Consider the following 26875-nt stretch of genomic DNA (forward strand, 5'->3'; position numbering starts at 1 on the left):
CAAGGACTGGTTGGATGTTTGGATGCATGGGGCGTGTGGATAGAGTGCAGTGACGCAGGATGCTGGTGTATCACATCACCCCCCCTCCCCGCTCAGCCCATATACACTCCACACTCCATGCAGCTGGGGCTCCTAAAGGTTTTATCCATTTGGCTGTCAAGGGAAGCACTGGGCAACAGTGTGGCTGGCTCACCGAAACCCAGATGACAAGGACTAGCTGTAACTGTATATACAATAGGGATGTCCAAATGTCCCTCCTCATCTTCCAGTGTTCCCTGTCCATGTCCCAAGCAGCCGCTTCCCTCTCAGCCTGGGACCCAGAGACTCAGAGGCCCAACAGTGCTGAGGCTGCTGACCGTAGTCTCCCGTGTCTCACTTCTGAGGCCGGCTGAGTCTCCGGAGCTTCTTGAGTTGACTGAGTAACTCAGAGATAAAAGGCTGAGGGAGAAACAGGTAAGATTAAAGCATGGAGCCACGCCCACCCACCACACTGTCCTCCCTTATTTCTCCCTGACCCCATTATCTCCCTAGAGCCAGGGGAGGGGAAAAGATGTGAGGCTGAGCTTCCCTTCCATAGCTGCCCCCCACCGGGTATCCTCTTACCCCCGGACAGTAAAGCACCCTTACCTCTGTGGGGCGGGGGCAGTCTCGGAGAAGAGCCTGGGTAGAAAACAGACAGTGGGTCCCAGAGCCACAGCACTTTCCCACAAGCCCCTGCTCAGTCTTCCAGGAATTCTTCCCTCTGATTTGGTTCTCCCCACTCCACCCAGGGAGGCAGAGCTCGGGTTCCTGGGTTCCCCTCGGTTCAAGCCCAGCTTCCAACCTCAACCCCAGGGCCTGGGGCCCAGTCTCCCAATCTACCTCCAACTGAGTTTTCTGCTCCTCTGTGGAGAGTTCCATGAGTGCCTCCAGGTCAATGTCAGGCTCAGAAGGGGTTGGTTGATCCTGTTTGGGAATCACACATGAGGCTCAGAGAGGCCTGGCCGGCCAGTGCTGGATTGGAGGTCGCTGTCAAGGCGAACCCATTGCCCACTCTGTTGCCCATGTTCAGTCCCTGTCCTCACTCAAACCACACATTCATTCTTCCACCACAGCGACTGAACACCTACTGTATTCCACCTGGAACAGCACCAGAGTTCTTTAAAAAGAATGCATTTAATTTCAAAAGTTATATACATTGTTGGTAGGGATGCAAAATGGGGTGCAGCCACTTCGGAAAACAGTTTGGCAGTTCCTTAAAACGTTAAATATACAGCTATCCGACCCAGTGATTCTGCTCCCAGGCTGTTTGCAAGAGAAATGGAAACGTGTGTCCACACAAAAATCTGCACATGAGTGTCGATAACAGCATCATTCACGCTGGCTAAAGAGTTGAAAACAAGGCAAATGCCCATCAACTGATGGATAGACAAATAAAATATGACATAGCCATACAACATTATTCATCAATAAAAGGAATAAAGTACTGATTCATGCTACAATGTGGATGAACCTTGAAAACATCGTTAGTCAAAGAAATCAGTTAGAAAACGCTACCTATTTTATGATTCATTTTGTATGAAGTGTCTAGAAGAGGTAAATCCGTGGAGACACGAAGTGAGTCAGTGGTTTCTTAGGGTGGGAGTGGTGGTGGTAGAGACTGAGGGGTGCCTGCTGATGGTACAGGATTTCTTTTAGGGGTGATAAAACGTCCCAGATTAAAATGTGATGGTTGTACAACCATGTGAAGATACTTAAAACTACATAATTTTCTACTTTAAGTGGGTGAATTGTATGGTATGTGGAATAAAGCCATTTCTAAGGTTATTATAGTCATTGAAAAAATTTAGATTGTAGATGTTATAAAATTAAAGATGAAAGAATCTCAAGAGAATAAGACAAACCACAGACTGGGAGAAAATATTGTCAAGAGATACATCTGACAAAGAACTGTTATCCAAAATACACAGCCCTGGCCAGTGTGGCTCAGTTGGTTAGAGCATCATCCTGTGGACCAAAAAGTCATGGGTTCAATTCCTGGTCAGGGTGCATACTCAGGTTGTGGGTTCAATCCCCAGTCGGGATGTACACGAGAAGGCAACCAATCAATGTGTCTCTCTCAACAATAAACAAACAATTAAGAAATGGGAAAAAGATATAAACAGATGGCTCACCAAAGAAGATACGCAGATGTCAAATAGTATCTGAGAAGATACTTAATAGCTTATGTCATTAGGGAATTGCAAATGAAAACATTTAGATACCAATACACAGCTATTAAAATGGCAAAAAATCTAAAACACAGACAATACCAAGTGCTGGTGAAATTAAAGAGGTAACTCTATAATTGCCCAAACCCATGACCTTGGCGTATTGGGATGATACCCAAATCAACCGAACTACCCAGCCAGGATGAAAAATAAAATATTTTAAATGAAAAATTTACTGGATGGAATTAACAGCATACTTGCAGAAAAAAAGGATCAATTGAACTGGAAGATACAGCAAAAGGAAATAGCCCTGGCTGGTGTGGCTCAGTGGATTGAGTGCCTGCCTGCAAACTGAAAAGTCATCAGTTCAATTCCCAGTCAAAGCACATGCCTAGGTTGCAGGCCAGGTCCCCAGTTGGGGGTGTGCAAAAGGCAACCAATTGATGTATCTCTCACATATTGATATTTTGCCCCTTCTCTTTCTCCCTCTCTAAAAAAAGAATAAATAAAAATCTTTAAATTCACCCTTTTCAAAAAGAAAATGGTCAAAATGAAGCACAGAAAGAAAAATTCCTGGGGGTGGAGGGAAGGAAAGAGAACAGAGCTTTGGTGACCTGTGGAATGGTATGAAGTGGTTTAATATACATGTATGGTAATTGGAATCCCAGAAACTGGAGGATGGAATTATTATATAGAATATAGTATATATTCTAATGGTTAGAATTCTACCTCTACAAAGATATTAGTGCAGCCCCCCTCCAATTTTTTTACACTCTTCTTTTTAAACCCCACTCGAGGACATGCTCATTGATTTTAGAGAGATGGAAAGGGAAAGCAACATTGATGTGAGAGAGAAATATCAATCGGTTGTGTCTCCTACGCACCCCGACCAGGGACTGAATCTGCAACGCAGGCATATGCCCTGGCAACAGATCAAACCCATGACCCCTCAGTTTATGGGATGATGTTCCAGCCAACTAAGCTACACCAGCCAGGGCCCCCACAAAATTTTATATCACTTATGATGTTAGCTCAATGTATATAGAATATAAGGTATGTATATTACCTAGAGTCAGATTCCCACTGCAGCCTGGAGTTGAGAAATGGGCTCACCTCATAATCCAAATATTCTTTCCCTCAAGTTTTTTTTTTCAATTTTTAGAAAATGAGCAGATATATCAAACAACTGCTGAGAAGAGCAAATGCAGTACACTGTGACTCTGTACGACATGTGGCGGTACCCTGCCAGATGCTGCCAGAGTTGACCCCTTGCTCACCTCCATTCCCTCCTCAGTCCTCTTACTCCTGACCTCTCTGCCAAGGGACCAGCAATGCCATATGGCTTAGGGATGAGCGAAGTATGTTTGCTTCAAATATTCACTGACAACTGTTTCTTCAAGTTGGAAGGTTGATAGATTGTTTCTTACAATCTCACCACATTAAAGGGGCTGCACCAAAATGCTAGCTGCCAGCCGGGAAAGATGGTGTCGTGGAAGCCATAGGAAGGAAATGCTTAAAAAATCCGGGGTGGTCAGCAGTGTCCCCTGCTGATGTGTACATTATATTGAGCCCCAAGGCAGCCATCGGTGACCTTGGCAAAGCTCTCAATAGAGTGGTGGGCACAGAAGCCAGACTTCAGTGGTTCGGATGGTGATGGGAAGGGGAAACGAACACAAAGGACGTGAGGATGGACAAATTCTTCAAGAGGTCTTTTCCTAAAGGAGACATGGTATGGGCTGGTAATTAGAAGGGGGCAGATTGTTGAACAACAGTCTTTTTAAAATAGGAGAAACTTAAGAGTGTTTAAGTGCTTGCTTAGTAGCCAAATCCAGCTCCCCCTCTGACTGACAGGAGCTGTAGGGCCCCAAATCTGTTCCTTTCGGTTGGATCCAGACTTGTTTCCTCTGAGGACTGCAAAGCAGGCTGTGCACCCAATGACAGGAGGTGGGGCCCTCCAACAAAGGTTGAGTCTCCTTAAAAAAAAACTAAACAAGCAGTGTTGCATCCCTGAGACCATTTCCAGTGGTGTCATCTGAGGTAGACTGTGGGGGGTGGGGGCACTGGGGGCTGGTGTGGGGCTCTGTGAAGTTGGAACTGGGGCATGGTCAGCCTGGAGGCTCTGCCCATCCATCTCCACCCAAGGTGATCAGCCACCAGGTCTTCCCCAGTCGCTTGGCTGCTTCCTGATGAAAAGAGCAGGGGTTGGGAGAGGAATTGTTACCTGGCACCTTTGGACAATTGCCATGGCAACTGCAGGCCAGGTGTTTTATGTCCCTCATTGCCTGGAAGCTGTCCTCCCACCTGTCCTGTTTTCTGATAGTATGAGCTCATTATTGCACCACTTTCCCACTTCCCTTAATCTTGCAAAACAAGATTTGGATGTCGTTTCTTTCTTTGATGCCTGGAAGGAATTGTCCTGAGGTGCTGAAATATGAGACTTTTCATACAAGTGCACAACAATCTGAAATCGAAACTGATGGAGAGAAGGAGTGTGCTGGCGGTAGTGAAGTGCAGTGAAGGTGTCCTGCAAGGTCAGAGCAGACACAGGCCAAGAAAGTTTGCCACCTACTCTCAGCCTCAGGACATGTCCCACCTACCCCAGGATGCAGCAGGGGTCCAATACCTGGACCAAACAGATGCATGGCCCAGTGAGCCTCCTGCGACAGCCTGGGCCGCATGGATGATTCTCCCCAATCCCAACCACAGGGCTGCTGACACAGCCCTCTCCTGGAAGAATCACAGGTCCTTGTTGCCCCCAGAAGAAAACAAAAAGGGTGGGAATGGTGATTGGGGGGAAAAAGAATCAAGTCAAGAAAATCATTATTTCTGATTATTACAGGATCATCAATAAAAATAACTTTGTTATATGGGAAAAAAGGAAAAAGGAACTGAGTCAAGAAAGAGGAGAGCCCTGGCTGGTGTGGCTCAGTGGACTGAGCACGGGCTGCAAACCAAAGGGTCGCAGGTTCGATTCCCAGTTAGGGCACATACCTGGGTTGCGGGCCAGGTCCCCAGAGGGGGCCACGTGAGAGGCAGCCGAACACTGATGTTTCTCTCCCTCTCTCTCTCCCTCCCTTCCCCTCTCTCTAGAAATAAATTTTTAAAACCTTTAAAAAATGAAAGAAGAGAAACAAGGACCTTCATATGTGGATAAGGAGAACTGCTGGTTTCTGGCTTGGGTTGGTGCCAGCCACCTGCTGGAATCAACTGTGCAGCTTATTTTTAAAAAAGGCCAGTGCCTGGGCCCCACCCTAGTAGATTTAAATTAAATTCAGCTGAGGTGCAGCCAAAACACTGGCTCGTTTCTGAAGTACTTCAGGTGTGGAGAATTACTATGCGCTCAAGTAAGCGCTCAGGCTCTGTAGGCAGAGCCCCAGCTGCAGCTCTGGGTCCTGCAGCTTCCTAGTTGTGTGACCTTGGGCTAGTTACTCAACATTGCTAAGCCTCCATTTCCTCCACCAAGGTAAAACAGGGCCTACCTAAGGGAGTCACAGGGAGGCTGCATGAAATAACGCATGTCCAACGCTGGCGCTGTGCCTAGCACATGCTTAGTGCTCAAAATGTTACTCTTGCTGAAGCAGCGGTTGCTGTACTCCTCTAGGACCCCAGCTGGAGATATCTAAGAGATCTAGGTACTTCCCGTAACAAGGGGCCAAGACCCATCCTCTTCCCAGCGTGGAGTGGAGGGGAGTCAGTCAGAGCCGGGGCAGCAGCTAGATCGGCTGCTGGTGTTAGAGCTGCACACACTGATGTTCTAGTCCAGCTCTGTCCATTCTGCAATGATGAAAACGCTCTATGTGCGTGCTGACAATATGGTAGCTGCTAGCCACATGGAGCTCTTGGGCAGTTGAAATATGGCTAGTGTAACTGAGAAACTTTTAATTTTATTTAATTTAAAGTTAAATAGCTATATATGGCTGATATCTATAGCATTGGACAGTGCAGCTCTACACGTGTGTGTTGAGGATGAAGAGTAAATAAAGACATAAAATAAAGAAAAATAGCCGTTCTATTATTTCGTTTGGGCATCAAAAGATCCTAAAAGGAGATATTGTCAGGGATGTGTAGACCCTGTTTCATTGATTAGGAAACCAAGTCTCAGAAATGGTAAAAGACATGCCCCAGGTTAGGAAGAGAGTTCCAGGCAGAGCCCAGACCAGAGGGGCTGGATTTCTGGGCTGCAAACCCATGCTTCACCTGTTGGGGAAAGCTTTCTCTCCATGGGAGCACCTTGCATCCACCCTGCAGCTCATCCTGAGGCCTCAGAGCGGGCTTTCTGAGCCCCTGCTCCCCTCCCCCTGCTGAGCCCGAGGCCCCCTTGTCTCCCACCCTCCCCCATGCTACGCACCTGGAAGAGCTCCTGAACCTTGGTGTCCACCCACTGCTCCATCTCCAGCCAGCTCTGGAGCTGCCCCCGGTCGTACTTCACCGTCAGCCGGCTTGATCTCCGGGACCTGGACGCTTTGGAGGGGTCAGGGTGGGACTTGGAGTCTGTGGATGATGTTCTACTCCTCCCAGAAGCCCACTGGACCTTTTTACTCGGGCTCTCCCTGTCAGGGTTGGGAGAAGTGCAGGAAGCAGGGCTTGAAGACAGCATGGAGGGACTGGCCTGGGCAAGGAGCTGGGATAAAAAACACCAGTCAGAGCAAGGGTGTCAGGGAAGTGAGGAGACAGAAAACAGAAGAGGCCAGCAGGGGAGAAAGGCGGGAGAGAGGGCGGGAGGGCCAAGGCTCTGGGAGGGGCAGGGGTCAAAGATCAACAGGGCTTTTTGTCTGGTACCAGGAATGCCAGACTCCTGGCTCCTGGCGGCCAGCGAGTGGCACTCCTGAGCTGAGCTGTGCCCCAGCTTCCCTTTCTGAGGCCCCCAGTGACATCAACTGCAGATAAGCAAAGGTCAAGAGGGTGCCATGCCTTGGGAGGAGAAAGAGGACCTTGGGTCCCCAGGGGTGCACGCCTGTGATCTGTGCTCTCTGACCAGCTCTGGGACAGGACCCGAGTCACACCCGCTGGATAGCCCTCTGCATCCCACCTCCCTGGGACGAGGCATACCTGGCGGCATTTGGAGAGCTCCTGCAGCAGTGTCCCTGGCGGGCAGCAGCACCTGCCTCAGAGTGTGGCTCTGCGGGAAGCAGTTTCGCCCATGCGTAGTTAGGGGGTGATTACCCGTGGTCCTCATGGAGTCGGTGCCCTCTTGTGTCTGGGTGTGTCTGAATGTGAGCTGCCTTTAGGATTATGTGAGGGAAGGGGCGCTCCTGTGTTAGCCTGGCCCTGTGTGCTTGTGAAGGAAACTGTATCAAGCTTGTCTCCAACTCCCTTTCCAGAGGCAGCTGCTTAGGAAGCCATGTTTAGCACCAATGACCCTCCCCTGAATCATGTCCTTCCTGACACAGAGGACACCTGCAACCTTTTATCCAGGCGTCAGGGACTACTACTTCTAGACATCCTTGCATTCCAAGGATGCATTCCAAAGGAAGGGTATTTTTGTTTGTATAGTCCTTTGTAACAAAAATTTCTAAATATTTTTAGAAAAGTCATAGAACACTTATTATTTTTTTTTTTTAATGAACAGCTCAGAAGGACAAACAAATGAAAATGAAAGCTTCTCTTCTGACCTGGCTGGCGTGGCTCAGTGGACTGAGCACTGGACTGTAAACCAAAAGGTCGCCAGTATGATTCTCTGTCAGGGCACATGCCTGGGTTGCAGGCTGGGTCCCTGGTTGGGGGTGGCAACTGACTGATGTTTCTCTCCCTCTCTTTCTTCCTCCCTTCCCCTCTCTAAAAAAATGTTCTACTTGCCCTGGCTGGTGTAGCTCAGTGGATTGAGCACGGGCCTGCAAACCAAAAGGTTGTTGGTTTGATTCTCAGTCAGGGCACATGCCTGGGTTGTGGTCCAGATTCCCAGTAGGGGATGTGTGAGAGGCAACCACACATTGATGTTTCTCTCCCTTTCTCCTTCCCTTTCCCTCTCTATAAAAAAACTAAAACTAAATAAAATTTAAAATAAAAAAATAAATGTTCTACTTAATTTATCATCTTCTATGATTAAAAGGAAGAATTCTTCAAGAATGCCCCTTTTAGGGCTGCAGCAGTGTCTGAGAGGAAGTGTCTCTTTTAAATAAAGATTAAGGCCCGGGCTAGTGTGCCTTAGAGGATTGAGCACCAGCCTGTGAACCAAAGGGTCGCTGGTTCAGTTCCCAGTCAGGGAACATGCCTGGGTTGCAGGCCAGGTCCCCAGTAGAGGGCTTGAGAGAGGCAACCACACATTGATATTTCTCTCCCTCTCTTTCTCCCTTCCTTCCTCTCTGTAAAAATAAATAAAATCTTTAAAAAAAATAGTACCTACTTTCTTGGTTTGTTTGAGTATATGAGGCAATAGGTGGGAAGTGATGAGAAACAGAATTTGGGCACTGTCAGTTGGGCCTGATAAAAGTAGGATTTTTGGTAATAGTGTGTATAATGGATGTAATATAAATTGCGGTGATGTAATATTACCCATAAGGAAATAGTCTCCTGTGTTAGGACTCTCGTGTATAATGTATGCAGGGAGGCAGGAATCAAATCACAAAACCCTTTCTTCCCAGTAACTGCACAATCATTTACTTCATTGCCAGCATATCATCACTGACTACCCTATGTCCACCGCTGTGCCAGGGGCTGCGGAAAAAACTCAGAAACTCCAGAGAAAGGGAGACAGACTCCAGATTCTCACCCTTATGTGGGCCAGTTATGTGGGCTGGGAGATGTCGCAGTTCAGCCAAAAAAATGACCAAATGGTTGGCAACAAGACCTAGCAGGTAAAGCTGATCTAGAGAAATTAGGAAGAATGTTCCCATGGGGGGAGGGGGGGGCATGAATGTTAAGTGACATGAAAAATGTGTGGAATCTCTTTTGTGGGGAGACCATTAATAGAATCAATCTTGCTCTGTAAGGAATGATTTTTTAGAGGGATTCTTCATTCAGGGAAAGCGATGAGTATGGCTTCAAGGAATCCACGGTTCTGTGAAGCTACTCAGCTGCTTTGGTGAGCCGGAACCTCTAGCTTCCAAGGACAGCATTTCACTGGGAGAGAGTGGCCAGCTCCAACCCGGGCACCCCTTAGTGGTACAAGAGAAGAACCTGCGGCCTGGGGAGGGAGCAGCAGACCCTTGAGCGCTGACAGGGACTCGGCTCCGACAGAAACCACAAAGGACACAGACGAGTAAACGTTAGTACAAGTCGAGAGAGGGCGTCGAACAAAGGGTACCGCTGCGGACGAGCAGAGAGGCCTGGCAGCGGGGCGGGGGGCGGGGGGCGTCCCTCGTGTCTCCCGGCGGCAGAAGGAGGGCTTCCCGGGCGGCGATAGGGCGCCGGCACCGATTCCGGTTATCACAGGTGCAGCCGCACAGCTTCTGGGACCTCTTACGCCACCAGATGTAAACTACTTCTCCGGGGCTGACGACGACGGCAAAGCCCTTTGCGTCGGGCTTTCCCCATTTCTCCACCGCCAGCCTGAGACGAGGCCCGGACCCGAAAGGGAGCCGGGAAGCAGCCTCCCCAGAGCGCCTCGTCCCGAGGCGCCAGTCTTCCTCCCCGGCGCGTCCTGGCGCGTCCGGACCTTCAGGGAGCCGGGCGCCGTGCTGGGGCGCGGGCTCCCCCCACCCCCCGCGAGCTGGACTCGGTGGAGTCGGCGCAGAGCAGCGGCCTCCAGGGGTGCGGCCCGGGGCAGGGCGTCCCGGGCCGCGAGGGAGGAGGCGGGGATCCCGGGGCCGCGGGGCAGCTGCTCCCGCGGCTGGAGAGGGAAGCGCCGACCCAAGCGCCAGGGGCGTGGGCGGGGCGGGCGCGCTGGGGTTAATGCCCGCCCCGCCCCGGCCGCGCTGACTCAGTTTCGCCAGAAACTAGGGGGTGGAGAAGGCCGGTCAGAAGCACACCCCGCACCTGAGCGGAAACGGCCACTGGGGGCGCGCAGGAAGCTGGGGCCGGAACCTCAACAGCGCGAGCTCCACCCAACTCACCTGCGCAGGTAACCGGGGCCCCGGAGGCGGAGCGGACTCGGAGTATGTTTGGCCCTTTGTTCCGCGCTCGTCCGAGTGTCCGGGTACGTGACCTCCCTAGCAGTCCCTCTGGCCGTGGGTCTGGCGGCCTGGTCTCCCGCGGTGCTCCGTGCTCCCCGGCCCTCCCTTTCGCTTCCTCCGCGCTGGCCCGCCCCCCTTGAAGTCTCCCCGGCCGATCCGGTTCCCCGGCTGATCCAGTGCGCCTCCTGCTCTGTCTCCTCCCCTCTCTCAGGTCGCAAGCACCCTCGAAGCCCAGAGCCCAGCACTGTGAAGGTGACCCCCGTGGGCAGGAGGGCGACGGCCCCTGGGCGGACGATGGCTGGCGCCCCCCTCTCCCAGGCTTGCATCCCAGCGGTCGCCGTGTGGCTCCTGTGTGCTCTCGGCCTCCCGGGCACCGCCACCGCCGCCGCCGCCGGGCCGCCGCCCACGCCCCCCGCGCAGCCCGACGGAGCCTCCTGCTTGGACCGCTTTACCCCCGGGGTGCCCGCTTTCGTACTTGACACCGAAGCCTCGGTCAGCAACGGGGCCACCTTCCTGGGTTCACCCACCGTGCGCCGCGGCCGGGACTGCGTGCGCGCCTGCTGCACCACCCAGAACTGCAACTTGGCGCTGGTGGAGCGGCAGCCGGCCGGCGGGGAGGACGCCGTGGCCGCCTGCTTCCTCATCGACTGCCTCTACGGGCAGAACTTCGTGTGCAAGTTTGCGCCCAAGGAGGGCTTTGTCAACTACCTCACCAGGGAGGTTTACCGCTCCTACCGCGAGCTGCGGACCCAGGGCTTTGGAGGTGAGACGGTGGTGCGGGGATGGATGGATTTGGGAGACTCGGAAAAGGGCGGATTATGGAGTCCTGGAAGAGTCGAGCTTCAGCAGGGCGTCAAGAGCCCCACTCTACCCCAACTCCTCCTTAGAAGTAGGCAGTGTGAGCGGTAAACAAATGACTAGGGGGGAGTGAGGCGGGGTGACATCCTAAAGCCCAGACTTGCCCCTGGATTCAGGGTGCTGTTGAGTGGGTTGGTGCCCTGGGATGTGCGTATGGGGTGGAGGAGGCACCTTCCCTGGACTTCTGGCCCTGAAATGCTGAGTCAGCGAGTGAGCTGTCTGGAGGCTGCCTGGTGAGTAGCAGGTACCCTCTGGGCCAGCCACCCGCCCTAGCCAAGCATGCTTTGAGGCACCTTGAGGCCCTGTCAAGTGGGCCTGGTGAAGTGTTTCCTCCTCCACTGATGGACTTGGGACTGGCTAGCGTGTCTGCACCTCTTCCCCCGACCTCTCGGCCTTCTGTGGTCAGGGAAAGCTGTCAGACCCCAGAGCCTAAAGAACAAGTCCAGTCCAGGGTCTACCCAAAAGGGGAGGGGGTGCTGTTGTGAGCACAGTAGCCAGAGGCTCTGGAGTGGGGGTGCGAAGGACTGCTGGGTGAGTCAGTTCGCCAGTATGTATACCCGGTAGGGGAGGGATGTCAGGTGTGTCCGGGCAGGTGTGTGTGTGAGCCAGGCAGACCTTTCTCCCTGCTGAGGATCTGGTAACCAGGCTGTCTGCTCATCTTGTTTACTTCTGTGGATAAGGGCAAAGTGGGGGTCAGGACTCCTCCTCTTTCCTCCTGGGACTGAGCAATTAGCTGGGATCAGGGATCCTCCAGAAGCCTTCATTCCGCATTCCCTCCACCTGCTGTTCTGGCCAGGCGGGGCTCCAGGGCAGGGATGGGCCTCCACTGATAACCTCGGCTAGCACTTCACCGCCTTCTGATTGCTGTACCATTCCACCTGTCGCTGAGGCCTCATGATAGCCAGCTCGGAAAAGGGTGCTATTAGTAGTCATCCCACTTTTCAGATTAGGAAACTGACTCTCCTGTTGCATACATGGTAGACCTGGGACTCAGCCCTAGGCAGGACCTCCAAAAGTCCTGTGCTGTTTTTCGCACAAGACCACCTTTCTGGAAGAAACCTGTCTCTGAGCCAGGGACTGGGGATCCCAAGGGCCAGGACTGGGCTGGGGCTGAGTCCAGGAGTGGTCTCACTTCTGGAGAGTGGAGAAGGGACTGTCCTCTCCAGTCCTTTTCTGGACTAACCTCTCTCCTGGGTTAAGGACCCACGCTTCTCCCTATTCCTTCGAGGTGCTCTCCTGGGTGACTGGGATGGGGATTCTAGGAGGGGGCACCATCTCTGGGCCAGGCTGGGCCACCGAATCCCACTGGGCCAGGGCCTGAGCCTGTTTCACAGGAAGTAGCAGACAGTGTAGGTGGTGATGACTCTAATTGACTTGAGTCCCATTCCCGGCCAGTGCCCAAAACTTTGGGGTCTGGTCAGGGAGCTGAGCTGGATGGGCCACATGGTCTTGGAACCAGCCTTCCTCACTGCAAACCTTCCCACCCCCAGACTGTCCTGTTGAGCACAAGACAGGATGGAGGGGGGATTTCCTGGGCACTTAGGAAGCTGGGTGGGGCGTGGACTGAGTGTGAGCTCCAGGCCATTTTCATTGTGCTGCAGTGCTTTGAGGAGTGGGAAAAGCTGTGTGGTGTGAAGGAATCCATTCTCAGTTGAGTCCCCTGGAGAGGTTGGAGGAGGGTGAGAGCAGGATAAAGCCATTATGTCAGGCAAGGTGGGTAGGTGCTTGGGGCTTCTAAACCTTTGATTCTTGTATTAGGTAGAGAAATCCTTCCCAGGGTGGGTTGGTTTGTTCTCCTTTCCCTGCCTGTAGCCAGGCCAGTTCAGTCCGGATTCCTGTGGCCTCCTGAGCACTTTGCTGCTTCCTCTTTTCCTAACTTCTCCCCATTTCTGTTGGAGGAGTGGCTTCTGAGGTGGAGTCTATTTGCCTGGAGATGTCCTAGGGCCTGGCAGCTGGGGGAGGGGCCTGCTTTATTACCACTCTGGCCCTTTGCTCTCTTGGGGTGGGGAGAAGGGAGTGGTCAGACAGGTCCTCTGCCTCTTGCTCCTGAGCAATGGGGCTTGAAGATGACCAGGGTCGACCAGTTGTGTGGGGGTGGACATTGCTAATTTGGCACAAAGTCTGACACATCACTCTGTCTGCCACTTCCACCTTGGGTGCCCGTCGGGCTAACCTGTCTGCCTGTTCTGTAGACTGCCCAGTCTGTCTTCTTTCCCCTTTCACGTAGCTGATCACAGTCTGTGAAATGCAAGGAGGGCAGAACGGGCTCCTCGCAGCTCACTGCCCCTTTTGCTCTGAGTCACAGAGGTCACCTCAGGGCTGGCCCCTCTTGGTCTCTCCTGATCTCCAGCCAAGCTACTGGACTGGGGGGGGGGGGGTGGTTCCAGGCAAACACTTTCCTTTCCTGCTCCCCCTGTTTTATTCCCCCCCGGCCCCTGGACACCAGAGTCCCTTTTCTCATTCCTGTAGACCTCTGCCCAGTCTGACGTGTTTCTCTACGTAAGCACTCCCCTCTCATTGCTTTGCTGTCACTGTGTGTCCTGGTCTTCTCACCTGTCTCTGACTACCCTCTGTGAGTCCCTGCTGTATCTGGTTTCACTGCCTTATCAAGGAGGAATCCCTGGACTCAGCCGCCAGCCAGCTGTTGTGATTTCTTTGCCTTCTCTTCTTTCTTTGAACTCTCTCGTGCATTGGACATGCACTCTGTAGAACCTCTGTGGAGAGCAGTTTGGTAGTATCCATCAAACTGTAAATGCATATTACCGCAACACAGTTCTGCTTGCAGGAATTCGCTAGGCAGCTGTACTCACCCATGTGTAGAATGGCATACCAGGCACTTGTCCACTGTAGCATTGTTTGTACCAGCGAAGAGTGGGCAGGATCATGGTGTCTGCTCGCACATCCTATAACCGGATACTGTGCTTGTACTTTAACAATAATAATACACCCTGAGGCCGCATGGTTTTGTTGTTAAAAAAGAAGGAAGGAAGAGAAGGAGGGAGGAAGGGAGGGAAAACTAAATTGAGAGGAGACTAGTAGACTAATTAAGTAAGTTGCAAATTTTGATGTATTTTTGATGTGACAGTAATATGCAACCAAGAAAGAAAAAGAAAAATTCTTTACATGGCTATGGAGTTAGTCTCAAGATATATTATGAGAAAAACAAGAATGTGTATGCTTGTGAGTCCAATACTATCTCTGTTCACACACACACATTACTAAGAGTAGGTGCCTCTGGAAAGAGGGACCTGGGGGTTAAGGAGAAGAGGGAACTTAATTCTCACCACCCTTTTGTACTTTTTGAATTTTACATCATGTACATGTATTACCTAAATTAAAAACAAAAACCCTAAGCCCTGGCTGGTGTGGCTCAGTGGATTGAGTGCTGGCCTGCAAACCAAAGGGTTGCCAGTTCAATTCCCAGTCAGGGCACATGCCTAGTTGTGGGCCAGGTCCCCAGTTGGAAGCACTCAAGAGGCAACATAATGCTTCTCTCCCTCCCTTCCCTTCTCTCCAAAAATAAGTAAATCTTAAAAAAAATAAAAGAATCCCACGATTGTAAAAGTAGTCAAAGTTACACCTCTAAGCCCTGGCTGGCATAGCTCAGTGGATTGAGCGCGGGCTGGGAACCAAAGTGTCCCAGGTTCGATTCCCAGCCAGGGTACATTCCTGGGTTGCAGGCCATAACCCCCAGCAACCGCACATTGATAGATCTCTCTCTCTCTCTCTCTCTTTCTCTCTCCCACTCCCTCCCTTCCCTCCCTAAAAATAAATAAATAAAATATTAAAAAAAAAAAAGTTACACCTCTAAGCAGGAGGGTGGCCTGCACCATGATATTTTGGAGAGAAAATGAGCTATGGAGTGAGAGTAGGGTTCAAATCCCAGCTCTGCCATACAGAAACTCAGGGGGATGTCATTGAACCTCTCTGGCGCCAATCCCTCCTCTGGAAGGAGGGGTGAGAACGCAGTTGTGGCAGGGTGTTGAGGAAGATAGGTAATGCCGATCAGGGGTGAGCAAGCTTCCCGTAAAGTTTCAAACAGTAAATATTTTAGGCTCTGTGGACCATACAACCTCTGTTGCAACTATTCAGTTCTGCTGTTGTAAGGTGAAAGCAGCCATCCGTAATGTGTAACTGGATAGGAGAGGCTGGTTTGGACACAAACTTGAATTCTGTGTACTTTTCACCTGTCACAAAATAGTATTCTTTTGATTCTTTTCAACCATTTGAAAATATACTGTGTGGTGGGCTGGATTTGGTCTGTGGGCCTCATTTGCCTACCTGTGGTGCAGATGCCAAGGGTGAATACACAGCATGGTGCCGAGTATACATCCAACAAGTGGCCCCTTTGTTAATAATTATGGCCCCAGCCCTGGCTGGCGTGGCCCAGTGGATTGAGCACTGGCCTGCAAACTGAAAGGTCACCGGTTCTATTCCTGGTCAGGGCACATGCCTGGGTTGTGAGCCAGGTCCACAGCTGGGGGGCCTATGAGAGGCAACTGAACTGGTTGGTCGATGTCACTCTCACACATTGATGTTTCTCTCTCCCTTTCTTTCTCTCTCCCTTCTTCCCTCTCTAAAAATAAAGAAATAAAAAATAAAAATAAAAAACTAGGACCCCAGGTGTATTTCCAGCCCTGGCGTCTCTGGAGCTCCCACTGTACACCTCCCTTCTGGATGGTGTTACCTTCCCCAAATTTGCCTTCTCTGTGACCGAACCCACACATTCCCTCTGGATCTGGTTGCCCTTCTGCCTGCTCCCTGCCTCTTCCTCTCTATTCCCAGCGCCAGTCAGACCTGCAGCGTCTGCCCAGTGTTGTTGTTTATGTCTTTTCCATTCCCTCCGCCGCCCCTTCCTTCAGAGCACTTCCGCTGGGTCTGCCCTGACCCACTGCACTGGTCCACTCCCCTTGCTCTTTGTTCCGAGGAAATCACTCCAAAGAGATGGCAAACAGCTATCGCCTGGAGCTCGGGAGCGGCCCTGCCACCCAGGCCCGTGGCCCCTGCCTGAGCACTCGCGGACTCCGGTCCGGAGCTGGAAGGTCCGTGTCTGCGGCAGCCAGGGCTTCCAGGACTCGCACCACTCCTCTCAGCCGCTCTGTGCCCTTCCTGCACCACCAGTGGTTAAACATTCGGGTGTCACTGCCGCTGTGTCCACGCGCCCTGGCCGGCCTTCAGGGCGCTTCGCTTCGGGGTCTGTCCGGGCCGCCGCCCTCCTCGGTTTCACACACCAGCCTTGAAACCCCCGCTGCTCCTCGCGGCGGCGCCTCATGCTTCCTGTCGTCATCAACATCAACAGCACCGCGCATTCTTTCCCACGACCAGATGAATAAAAACAAAGATGAAGGAACAAGGAAATCATTTCTCCCTTCTCTAGAATCTTCCCCTACTCTTCTGGTCTTCCAGAGGCTCTCCCGTCTCCGAATGCCCAGCCGCGTCCTTGTCCCGAACGTCAGGTCGCCGGTGGGGGCTTTTCTCCCGTGTTGCTTCGGGTTGTTGGGTCTTCCATGCGTGACTGGACTGCAGTCCCCTCGCGGGCATTACCGGTTTCCTCTGGCCGCTGCAACAAATTACTACACACTGAGTGGCGGAAACAACAGAAATTTATTGTGTCACAGTTGTGAAGGCCGAAAGTCCGAAATCAAGGTGTCAGCAAGCCCGTGCGCCCCCCCCGCCCCCCGCCCCCCGGCCCTAGAGATCATCTTTGCGCCTTCCAGTTTCTGGGGGCATCGGGCTTCTTGGCTTGTGGCTGCCTAACTCCAGTCTCTGCCTCCGTCTTCACACAGCCTTTCTTCCTACACTCTGTTCTTCTCTAATGTCTTCATTTATAAAGACATTTGTCATTGCATTTAGCTGATCCAGGATGATCTCGTGTGGAAACACTTAACTTGATGACTTCCACAAAGACCCTTTATCCAACTAACTTCACATGCGTGAGGTCTGGAGCTTAGACATGAACTTATGTTTTGGGGGACCACCGTTGAACCCACTATAGGCAGGAATCCTGCTGTGTGCTTGTCTCTCTCTTTAGCCCTAACCGGATACCCGGGAAGCCTCGAACACAGGCACTATCAGGTTGAGGGAGGGCGCGGTTCTCTCGGGCCCTCCCATAACTGCGGGCAGAGTCTGTCTGAGGTGGCAGAGGCACCCTCTTCCCGTGGCCAGTCACCCGGGGACACAAAGACTTGCCACGTTGCTGCCTGGGGACTCTGTGCTTAGGTCTCCATCAGCAGCAGCTGGGCAGCAGAAAGAGAGAGGGGTGGTGGGTGTTAATTCCATATTTACTTATTTGGCTTTTCAAAAATATTACTTTAATTTTTTTAAGCAGTTAGCATAAGACCTACTTATTGTAGAAGAGAGGAATAAGCTTCCCCTAAAATAGATACACTTTTTGCCTGAATCGGATCAAGTGGCACATGCTGTACAGTAATTTGTTTCAGAAAATGAGTCTCATAACATAAAAAGATCTTTAATATACCAAAGACATAATATATATAAACAGAGAGCAAGAAGATAATTTAGTGGTGGGTTCTCACCTATGCCCCATGCTGGCTGCCAAGTTCTAGGTTGGTCTAGGTGTGGCCCGTGTTAGCCCCTGCCCCCCAGAGAGATCTGGTCCATTCAGCAAGAGTTGACCTTACCGCTCCTTCCCCCCAGGGTCCCGGACCCCCATGCTCTGGGCAGGCATAGACTTGAAGGTACAGCCCCAGGAACCCCTGGTGCTGAAGAGTGTGGAGAATACAGATTGGCGCCTGCTGCAGGGTGACCCGGATGTCAGGGTAGAGGTGAGACACTGGTCTGGCTCCCTGACCCCACCTCGGCCCTGTTCTCCCTGGGGGTTGTGTGGCTGGGAGGGCCTAGGGGATCTCAATGGGCTTCAGGGAATCCCAGCCTAATAGCCTCTCCCATGTACAGAGGAATGATTCGGACCAGGTGGAGCTATGGGGACTCAAGGAAGGCACCTACCTGTTCCAGCTGACATTGGCCAACGCAAACCAGCCGGAGAACACGGCCAACATCACAGTCACCGTTCTCTCCACCAAGCAGACAGAAGGTGAGGGGGTTGGGGAAGCAGCACCTGGAGCCACGCCCCTCTGTCAGGCCCCTAGCCCCGCCTCACAAGCTTCCCTCCCACAGATTATTGCCTAGTGACCAAAAAGGTGGGTCGCTGCCGTGGTTCCTTCCCCCGCTGGTACTACGACCCCAAAGAACAGCTCTGCAAGAGTTTTGTTTATGGAGGTTGCTCAGGCAACAAGAACAATTACCTTCGGGAGGAAGAGTGCAAGCTAGCTTGCCACGATGTGAAAGGTGGGCCTTTGCGCGGCAGCTTTGGGGTCCAGGTGAACTTTCCCCAGGGTGGGTGGCTTCCCTTCACCAGTCAGAGAGGTGGGCGTGAGAGCCCCAAACTCCCTGGGCCCCTCCCCACTGTCAGCCTGTCCCTGCTGAGGCCTGCCTCTGTCTCCTCTCACTTCTGTTTTCTCTTCCCTAGGCCCCTCCAAGGAAAGGCATCATACAGGTGGGCTTTGCTCCTTTTCCTCTTCCCCTCACCCCGACCACATCTCCAGCCCATATCACGTCCGTGCCCTTGACCAGGCTGCTTTTGCCCAACCCATGCTCACCCTCATAGCATACCGAAGGGCCGTAAGCTCCCCACCCCTGGCAGCCCAGCATCCTCCTGTCACGACCTGCCCGGTTTGCATGCAGAAGGGTTCAAGCAGGACAGGTGGGGAGAGGGGATGTCTCATGATACTGCGCTGGGGTGGAGAGGGCCAGGTGGATGATGGACCCTGGGTACTCACTGGCCTCTGCTGGAGTGTGACCTCGCCCACCCACTCCTCCCCCGTCCAGTGTGCTCCGGCGCCTGTCAGTCCACCGAGTTCCACTGCAGCAACGGCTGCTGCATCGACAGCTTCTTGGAGTGTGACGGCACTCCCGACTGCCCCGACGCCTCTGACGAGGCTGCCTGTGAGAAATGTGAGGCCCCAGGGACTGAGGGGTGGCGGGCAGCAGAGGGGGGCTCCTGACCATCTGCCCCGCACCCCTGGGAGACTGTTGTCGGGCCTGTGCCTCTGATCTGTCATCTTTGCAGACACCAGAGGCTTCGAGGAGCTCCAGAACTTCCATTTCCCCAGTGACAAAGGTGAGAATCCCCCAGGCCCTCTGGGCGAGGGCGAGTGCTGGCACTGCCACCCTCATCCATGTTCTCAGCGTGCCGGCAGGGCCTGCTGTGTGCGCCAGGCCATGGGCAGAAAGAGCCAGAGTGAGCTCCCAACTCTCTTCTTGGGCTCTGCTTCCCAAGCAGAGCCAGCCTCTTAACACCTTCAGAAATTTAGCCATGTCCACGTATCACTGAGATGGCCTTTACTGAATATTGTTTTATTAATTGATTACTCTTTTAATTTAATGTATCAAAAAGGAAATTTCACATCACTACTATGAGTGGAAATTCACTATTATGTGCTACAACTTGAGATTGACTATTAAAACAAATATAATAAAACAATGTTAATAAATTTTAGCTGGACATAGGTGCCTGCCAAGGCTTAAACCCTGAGCTGCTCTTGTCATTATTGTTAAGATTTTATTTATTTACTTTTAGAGAGAGGGGAAGGGAGGGAGTAAGAGAGGGAGAGAGACAACAGTATGCGAGAGATATCTCGATCATCAGTTGCCTCTCACACGCTCCCAACTGGGGACCTGGCCCGCAACCCAGGCACGTGCCCTGACCAGGAGGAATCCAGCCAGCGACCTTTCAGCTTGCAGGCCAGCACCCAAATCCACTGAGCCACACCAGCCAGGGCATTCTCTTGTTAAAAGATAGATTATCCAGTGCAGGAGAGGAAACCAAGACTTTGATATAGTCAGAAAAGCTGGGAGAAGCTTGGAAAAGAAATAGTTATGTGTGTCAGGGTAGTTTACTTCTGTGCCTAAGAACATTGTTCAGGATTTGTCTTTATTGCTTCTGGCAACACTGCAGATGGGCCTGACGTTCCTGGGGCCCCGAGGCCCTTGCTGAACCACAGCCTTCCTCAGTATGATGCGGGTCAGGAGGTGGCAGGCAGCAACCACGGGGAGCCTGGTAGATGGTAGCAGGAAGGCCCCATGAACTTTCTCACCCCTTTGCCTGCACCTCACCCCCCCAGGGCACTGTGTGGACATGCCAGACACGGGCAACTGCAAGGAGAGCATCCCTCGCTGGTACTACAACCCCTTCACTGAACACTGCGCCCGCTTCACCTATGGTGGTTGTTATGGCAACGAGAACAACTTTGAAGAGGAGCAGCAGTGTCTTGAGTCCTGTCGTGGCATCTCTAGTGAGCAGGGTGTTGGAGGGGGTGGAAGATGGGAAGGGGAAAGGCTTAGCTAGAGTCCTGTGCTCTGTCCCAGAGCCTGGGCTGGTCACAGGGAGTCCTCAGAGTGCCTGAAATGGGGGTGGGAGAGGATGGCAGTGGGGAGCCTGGGGCACTGGGAAGGAGCTGAGTGTCAGCACTTACACTGACTTGTCTTCCCCCATTTTTTTGTAGAGAAGGATGTGTTTGGTCTGCGGCGGGAAAGCTCCATTCCCAACACAGGTAAGCCCTGGACTGCCCTGTTGCTGACGAGTAGTATCAGCTCAAGGATCGACTCCACGCAATTGGCTGTGACTGCCTAACTGTGTGTTCAGAAGGACTGGGGGGCTGGCTAGAGGGCAGAGTCGCAAGCAGCAGTGATACCTGCCCGGCAGAGTACGAGCTAAATGTTTGCCATCAGCCCCAGGCCTCTCTCCAAGCGAACAGCACGGGGAGCAGCCCAGAGCTGAGGCCCGAGGCCCAGCAGAGCCTCTCACTGAGCCCCCCATGGATAGAGCCGTTCAGCTGCTCGTGTGCTGGTGGTACATCCACATCAGGCATCTGTGTGACTCGGTCTTTTTGATACAGAGTCGGGGTTGGGTGTCGGAACTGAGCACGTCCTGGGAGCTCTTCATTCTACCCTTTCTTCCCCCAGGCTCCGTGGAGATGACCATTGCCGTGCTCCTGGTCATCTGCATTGTGGTGGTGGTAGCCATCCTGGGGTACTGCTTCTTCAGGAACCAGAGAAAGAGTGTCCACAGATACCACCACGGCCACCGCCACCCCCCACCCCCTACCCCTGCCAGCTCCACGGTCTCCACCACCGAGGACACAGAACACCTGGTCTATAACCACACCACCCGACCCTTCTGAGCCTGGGGCTGCCTCGGCCCTTCGGTCCAGGGCTCTCACGGGCTCTTGCCAGACCTCCTCTGGCCCTGCTTCCTCCTTACCAAGGAGGCCTAGACTGGGAAAGACTTTGGGACCAGAACCCTCCTGCCTATTTCCCAGGCCTCTCTGCCTCAGAGCCCAGGGCTCTGGTCCCTCTCAAGAGATGTCTCAGCTGAGCTCAGGCCACTTGTTCCTGAGAAAACTCCAGTGTCTGAGAGGAGCAGAGAAACTTTGAGTCAGGAGTTCTACATATAGATGGACCTGCCTTGCGTAGGATTTAAAAGGAAGTTGGAGGTTTGTTTCCTGTTCAAAGCTGTCCCACACCGGAATGTGTTGGGAAGGGGCCTGGGCAGTGTCAGAAGCTGAAGGCCCCACCCCTGACCTCCAGAGCCACCCCTCCTGCTCTGCACAGTCCAGAGCTGGGGCAAGGACCTCCCTATATATTTTATGCTGTACAGAGTTCTTATTGTTTATTTAATGCTGTGGAGGTGGATGAGAGAGCTATGGAAAGTTGCTCTCTGGCCTCTGCTGCTTCTTCCCCTTCCCCCAAGGGGAATGAGCCCCAACTTGGCCTGGCCTGGCACATGGAGCCGCAGCTGCTGCGTCCTCCCTGCACTCCCAGGGCTCTCTGGCACCACACCCCCACCAGCCCCCACTTCCCACAGGCCCCAATCCACCCACAGTGTAATAAAATGCTCTGTCCCGTGAGGCTTCTGCCTCCGCTCTGTGGGCCAGGAGAGAGACCCAGCTTCTGGGGGGGAGATGTGACCGCCCAGTCCAACCGGTTCAGGCTTTGGCCACCCTGTTTAGCAGGTTTTCCCACCCTTCCCGAAACTGCCCCTGCCCCTGAGGGTGGAGAGAAGTGCCAGGTTTGACCACCAGACGGGAGGGGTGAGAGGGCCACGGGAGTGAGGGTGCAGGGGTGCTGCGGTGCAGTGTTTCTTCGTGGCTGGGGCAAGTCTTCACTATGGTGTGTAGTTGAGGACAGGAAGTGTGGGTACACACTGGTTCTTACCTTCGCTCCCTTTGGTGTGGGGGCTAGGGACAGGGGTCCCATCTGGCCAAGGTCACTGTTCCCTTCCCACCCACAGAAGCCATGGCTTCCCAGGAGTAGCTGCTCCCCAGACTCTGAACTCCTACCCAGGAGCCTTTGATTGAGGTGGTCCACTCCACCCACACCCCTCTCTTTGAGCCACATCGTGGTGCAAAAAAAAAACATTCTTTCATTTAGTCGTCAAATAATTGAGCTCCAATGTACTAGGTACTGCCAGTCATTAGAAATTTGGTCTTGTCAAGATAGGCAGGGGCTTTGCCTGTCTCTACTTACTGTCTCGGCACACAAGCCTGTGATGAGGGCACTATTATTTCCATTTTACAGGTGAGGAAGCCGACAGCTACGCTCTCACAGTGTTAGAGCTGGTACAGGAAGACTGGATTAGACCCTAATCATGACTCCAGAGTCTAGTCTTACAGTGCTATGTGGGAGAATTAAATGGCAGTGTGAGAGGTCAGGGGCTGGTTTTAAACAACTGAAGTCTAGCCCAGGTGAATATGCATGAGTCATAAGTATACAGCTCAATGAGTTAATGTAAGTGCACACACCCAGAAGGCAAACACATAGATCACCTAGAAAGCAGAGGGTCTTAGCACTCCAGGATAAGCCTCCTTTTGATGGGTAACTTTCACACCTCTGTTTTTTGCGCCTGTTGAACTCAGCCTGGACCACCTCCCTGTTTCTCATCTTTTAGCCTGAACTCAAGTTCTTATTCCTAAAACCCCCCTGCACACACCCAAGTGGGTGGCATCCCTGCTTCTCACCCCTGTGGCAACTAACAGCACCCTGAGCACAAGGCACCTGCTTTTCCTTTCCATTTACTTACCTGTCTTTCTGCTGGGACAGGGATGGCTTCTGAGTCATCTCTAGGTCTCCCCATGTTCCATAAACTTAGTAAATGGTAGTGTTTTGCAATGTTGAATAGATGGCAAGGGGTTGGGCTTGTTACCTTGCTTTGGCTCTTCCCATTTCATGGGGCCCTGCATTTTATATTTGGTTTTAGAGACAGGGAGAGAAAAACCTTGATTTGTTGCCTCCCCATGCACCCTGAGTAGGGACCGAACCCACAACCTAGGCATGTACCCTGACCGGAAATTGAACCCGAAACCTGGTGCATGGGACAGTGCTCCAACCAGCTGAGCCACATGGGCCAGGCCAGGGCACTTCATTTTTGCTTCCTAATTTACCAGCTGCTCGTCCATCCTTGCTCCCTCTTTGGTCCCCCCACCACTGCCAGTCATTTGTCAGCTTCCATCAGCTTCAGTTCTCTAAAAGCATTTCCAGGGCTGAAGAGGTTAATGCCTCATGAAATTCTGTATCCCAATGCCTAGAACAGTGATCAAAACAGAACAAGTGCTTAATAAATTTGGACCGAAGGAAACATCCTCCTCGCAGGGAAGGGTAAAAGATGAAATGAGACCATACCTGGCAAAGCACCATCCCGGTAAGAGCCTCTTGGGTGGAGGGAGGGCACCGCTGGGTCACCCACGGCGGCTGGAAGTGGGATAATGCAGGGGCCACTAGGGGGCGCGCTCACCGCTACTGGGCGCTGTGTTCTTTGCTGTAAAGGTTGGAGCAGAGCACACAGTTCCAGGCAGGTGTCAGGTGTGAAGCAATGAAAATTGGCATGCCGCCCCTGTTCTCCTGGAGTTACACTCTGGAATAAAGGCAGAGGAGATGCAAATACTATAACACAACAACTTAATTCCCAAATCGCTCCTTAATCTCTGACTTTCCCAGCTGTCCTCTGCCCATCCACACCCAAATAACTTCTTGGAATCTCCTGCCTCCATTCCTTTGCGCAGGCAGTTGCCTCTACCTCAGCTCCCTCTTTTTCCCTGGAAAGCTCCCGTTTACACTGTCATCCAGTTCAAAAAGCCTCCCCTGTTTCTCCAGGCAGAATTCACGCTGCCCTCCATTCTATCGAATGCACACAGCTCTGTTGAGTACCAATGGCCAGTTTAGTATATGTCCTTATGTGGGCGGGACTCCTCAGGGCAGGGATGGGCTCTTATTTCAGCATCCAGCATGCCTGTAGATTTGAGGGACCTGGCAAATGACTGTTGAAGAAAGCAGAGACTGGTCAAATCATGGAGATTCATGAAGGAGGTATAGAATAAGATGACCCAGTAGGTGTGGCCATTCCAGGCACAACAAAATCATAGTGAGCAGCAGCTGGGCAGTGGGAATCATGGGTCTAGTTTCATTTGGGGACAAGCAAGCTGCTCAGTTTGGCTCAAGCACTGAGAAGGCAAGCCAGGAGGTTGGTGGGTGGAGGCTGCATGGTTGGGCACTTGGGGATTTGAGCAGGGAAAGGAGTGACCTAAACTCAGATTGAAGACATGGACAGGTAAGCAGGCCATATTACTAGGGGTGGAGCCACAGGGAGAGGGAGGTAGCCACACCCAGTAAGCAGGGCAGGGTAACCTGTGTGAAGTACAAGGCAGGTGTAAAGACTAGCTGAGTGCACCTGCAGCCCGCAGTCACACTGTGGCCCAAACAGTGCTTTTTTTAGTTGCCAACATTCAGAATCAGGAAACTTCATTTTAAAAAGCCATTTCTAGCTTCTTGTGAAAACTTGGGGGACTGGCAATCCAGAACTCCCATTTCTGCAGTAATGCAGGTTCCAAATTCAGGTTCTCAAGCTGGGTGGGTGCTAACCTGTCCACAGCCCCCACCCAGCCTGCTGCTCCCAGGCATTTACTTTGGGTCTCCCATCATCTTATCCTCGAAACCCATCCTGTCTTCCCCATATTGAGGAGTTTGCACCAAAACCTATTTGTCCTAACAGTTCGAATAAACACTGACAAAAACTGGATTGTTTCTCCCAAACCTATCCCTGCTCACTTAGACTAACAGCTCTGAATGAAGAGTGGTTTGTTTACCCTATTGCACAAGATCACTCCCTTCCCCACCCAACCACAACTAGACTAAAGCCTGGGAAGGCAATTCTCAGCCCCCTCCCCCCCCAGGGGTTGTAATCAATAGCGCCACCGGGAAACCCCAAACCCGGAAGCTCAGCTTCAGCCCAGGTGGAGGCCCGGACTGTCTCGCAGGCTCTGAGAGAGCCTGCCTGTCCTCCCCACCGCAGTGGTTCTTGGGGCTTCTGTCAGTGCAGCCCAAACCCAGGAAGATGAAGAAAATAAACTTTGAGGCTCCTTGTCATGGAACCTAAAAAACAACAACAAAAATGGCTGTGTGTCTACAACGACAAAACAAACAAACTGGGGTGCGTTTACCCAGATGTCCACAGTGTTCTCTCTCATGGTTAAATGTCAAGTGGTTTTCATTTTCTTTTTCTCAACCTGCATTTTCTAAATTTTCTACAATGAATATCTATTGCTTTTGTAATAAAAATTATTTCTTGAACAAGTATTCAGATATATTTTAGAAAAACGAATCATCAGTCCATGAAGCTCTGAGATGGGGTAGAAACAGGATGGAAAAGAGAGAGCTCAAGACCTGGAGAAGGAGAAGCTTTAAGACTTGGTGACTGGACTGTGACATGGGAGAGCCTGTGTCAATGGAGCCTCCAGGTTTTCTGTCCTGGAGGTCTGAATGGGTTGCAGTGCCACCAACAAAAATAGGGCCAAATGGAGGAGGAGAAGCTTCAGGAAAACCAGGCAGAAGGTGAGGGGCCATCAAGGACCAGATGAAGACTGGTTATATTGACTTTATAGTTGATATCTTGCTTTTTGTTTGCTTATGCCTTGCCTTATTGAGGGAGAATTAAAGGCAGCCTAAGCCCTGGCTGGTGTGGCTCAGTGAATTGAGTGCTGACCTGGGAATCAAATGGTCACTGCTTGGATTCCCAGTCAGGGCACTTGCCTGGGTTGTGGGCCAGGTCTCCAGTAGGGGGTATACGAGACACAACCACACATTGATGTTTCACTTCCCCTCTTTCTCCCTCCCTTCCTCTCCCTCTAAAAATAAATAAAATCTTATTGTTAAAAAGGCAGCTTAAAAGGAGCTATAAATTGTGACATAACATGAGTATAAAGTTGGACCAAGATAAAAAAAAAAGAGAGCGAGAAGGACCATAAAATGGGGCTGGAACAAAACAGAAACATGAATCTCTCAGTCTCCGGGCCATCCACTTAGCTCTGAGTGTTCCAGTTGTGTGCATCCTGGGGAGGCCCGAACACTCTCGAGGTGAGGGGTCTGGGCTCGGTGGAGGGGATCAAGCTCCTGGATTTGGGTGTAAGCCACATAAGAGGGAACCTGAGGGGTGGGGCGATTACCATGAGAGAGGCGCAGCAGGCCTGGAGAGGGGAGAACAGAACGTAAGGACAGAGCCTCATCTAGTTGATCCACTAACTCACTTGCAATTGTCTTCCCAGTGGATTGTTTCTGACCCACTTACCCTCTTTCGCGTGATCCCCTTTGCGATAACCTTGGGGTAATCAAGCTGATCAGAGTTAGTTGGTGGCTCCCAGAGGTGATCCATAGAGGTCTATGAAAAGTAAAGGACTTGGACTGGATGACAAGATCTTTTCTATCCCA

General features: G+C 52.1%; 2 protein-coding genes across 3 annotated transcripts; one reads left to right on the forward strand and one right to left on the reverse strand.

Annotated features, from left to right (window-relative positions):
• Positions 1–124: 124 nt before the first annotated feature.
• PPP1R14D (protein phosphatase 1 regulatory inhibitor subunit 14D) lies at positions 125–10262 on the reverse strand. The gene is made up of 6 exons (XM_045822307.1): positions 10181–10262; positions 7239–7308; positions 6538–6810; positions 862–945; positions 628–660; positions 125–438 (listed from the first exon to the last, which is right to left on the reverse strand). Exons 3-6 carry the CDS (start codon positions 6784–6786, stop codon positions 373–375), a joined length of 432 nt encoding a protein of 143 aa, XP_045678263.1. The 5' UTR covers positions 6787–6810; positions 7239–7308; positions 10181–10262; the 3' UTR covers positions 125–372.
• SPINT1 (serine peptidase inhibitor, Kunitz type 1) lies at positions 10048–25190 on the forward strand. Of its 2 annotated transcripts, none has more exons than XM_045822301.1 (11): positions 10048–10188; positions 10452–11003; positions 17756–17883; positions 18014–18152; positions 18236–18406; positions 18588–18614; positions 18947–19072; positions 19188–19238; positions 20242–20412; positions 20623–20670; positions 21083–25190. In XM_045822301.1, the coding sequence occupies exons 2-11, from the start codon at positions 10535–10537 to the stop codon at positions 21298–21300; spliced, it is 1548 nt and encodes a 515-aa protein (XP_045678257.1). In that variant the 5' UTR covers positions 10048–10188; positions 10452–10534; the 3' UTR covers positions 21301–25190. The 2 variants fall into 2 exon arrangements, with proteins under 2 accessions (XP_045678257.1, XP_045678256.1); XM_045822300.1 differs by having other exon boundaries at positions 10128–10263.
• Positions 25191–26875: the final 1685 nt, after the last annotated feature.

Source organism: Phyllostomus hastatus, unplaced genomic scaffold (genome assembly GCF_019186645.2).
Source record: "Phyllostomus hastatus isolate PE091 unplaced genomic scaffold, TTU_PhHast_1.1 phas_scaffold_501, whole genome shotgun sequence".
Classification (NCBI taxonomy): Eukaryota; Metazoa; Chordata; class Mammalia; order Chiroptera; family Phyllostomidae; genus Phyllostomus; species Phyllostomus hastatus.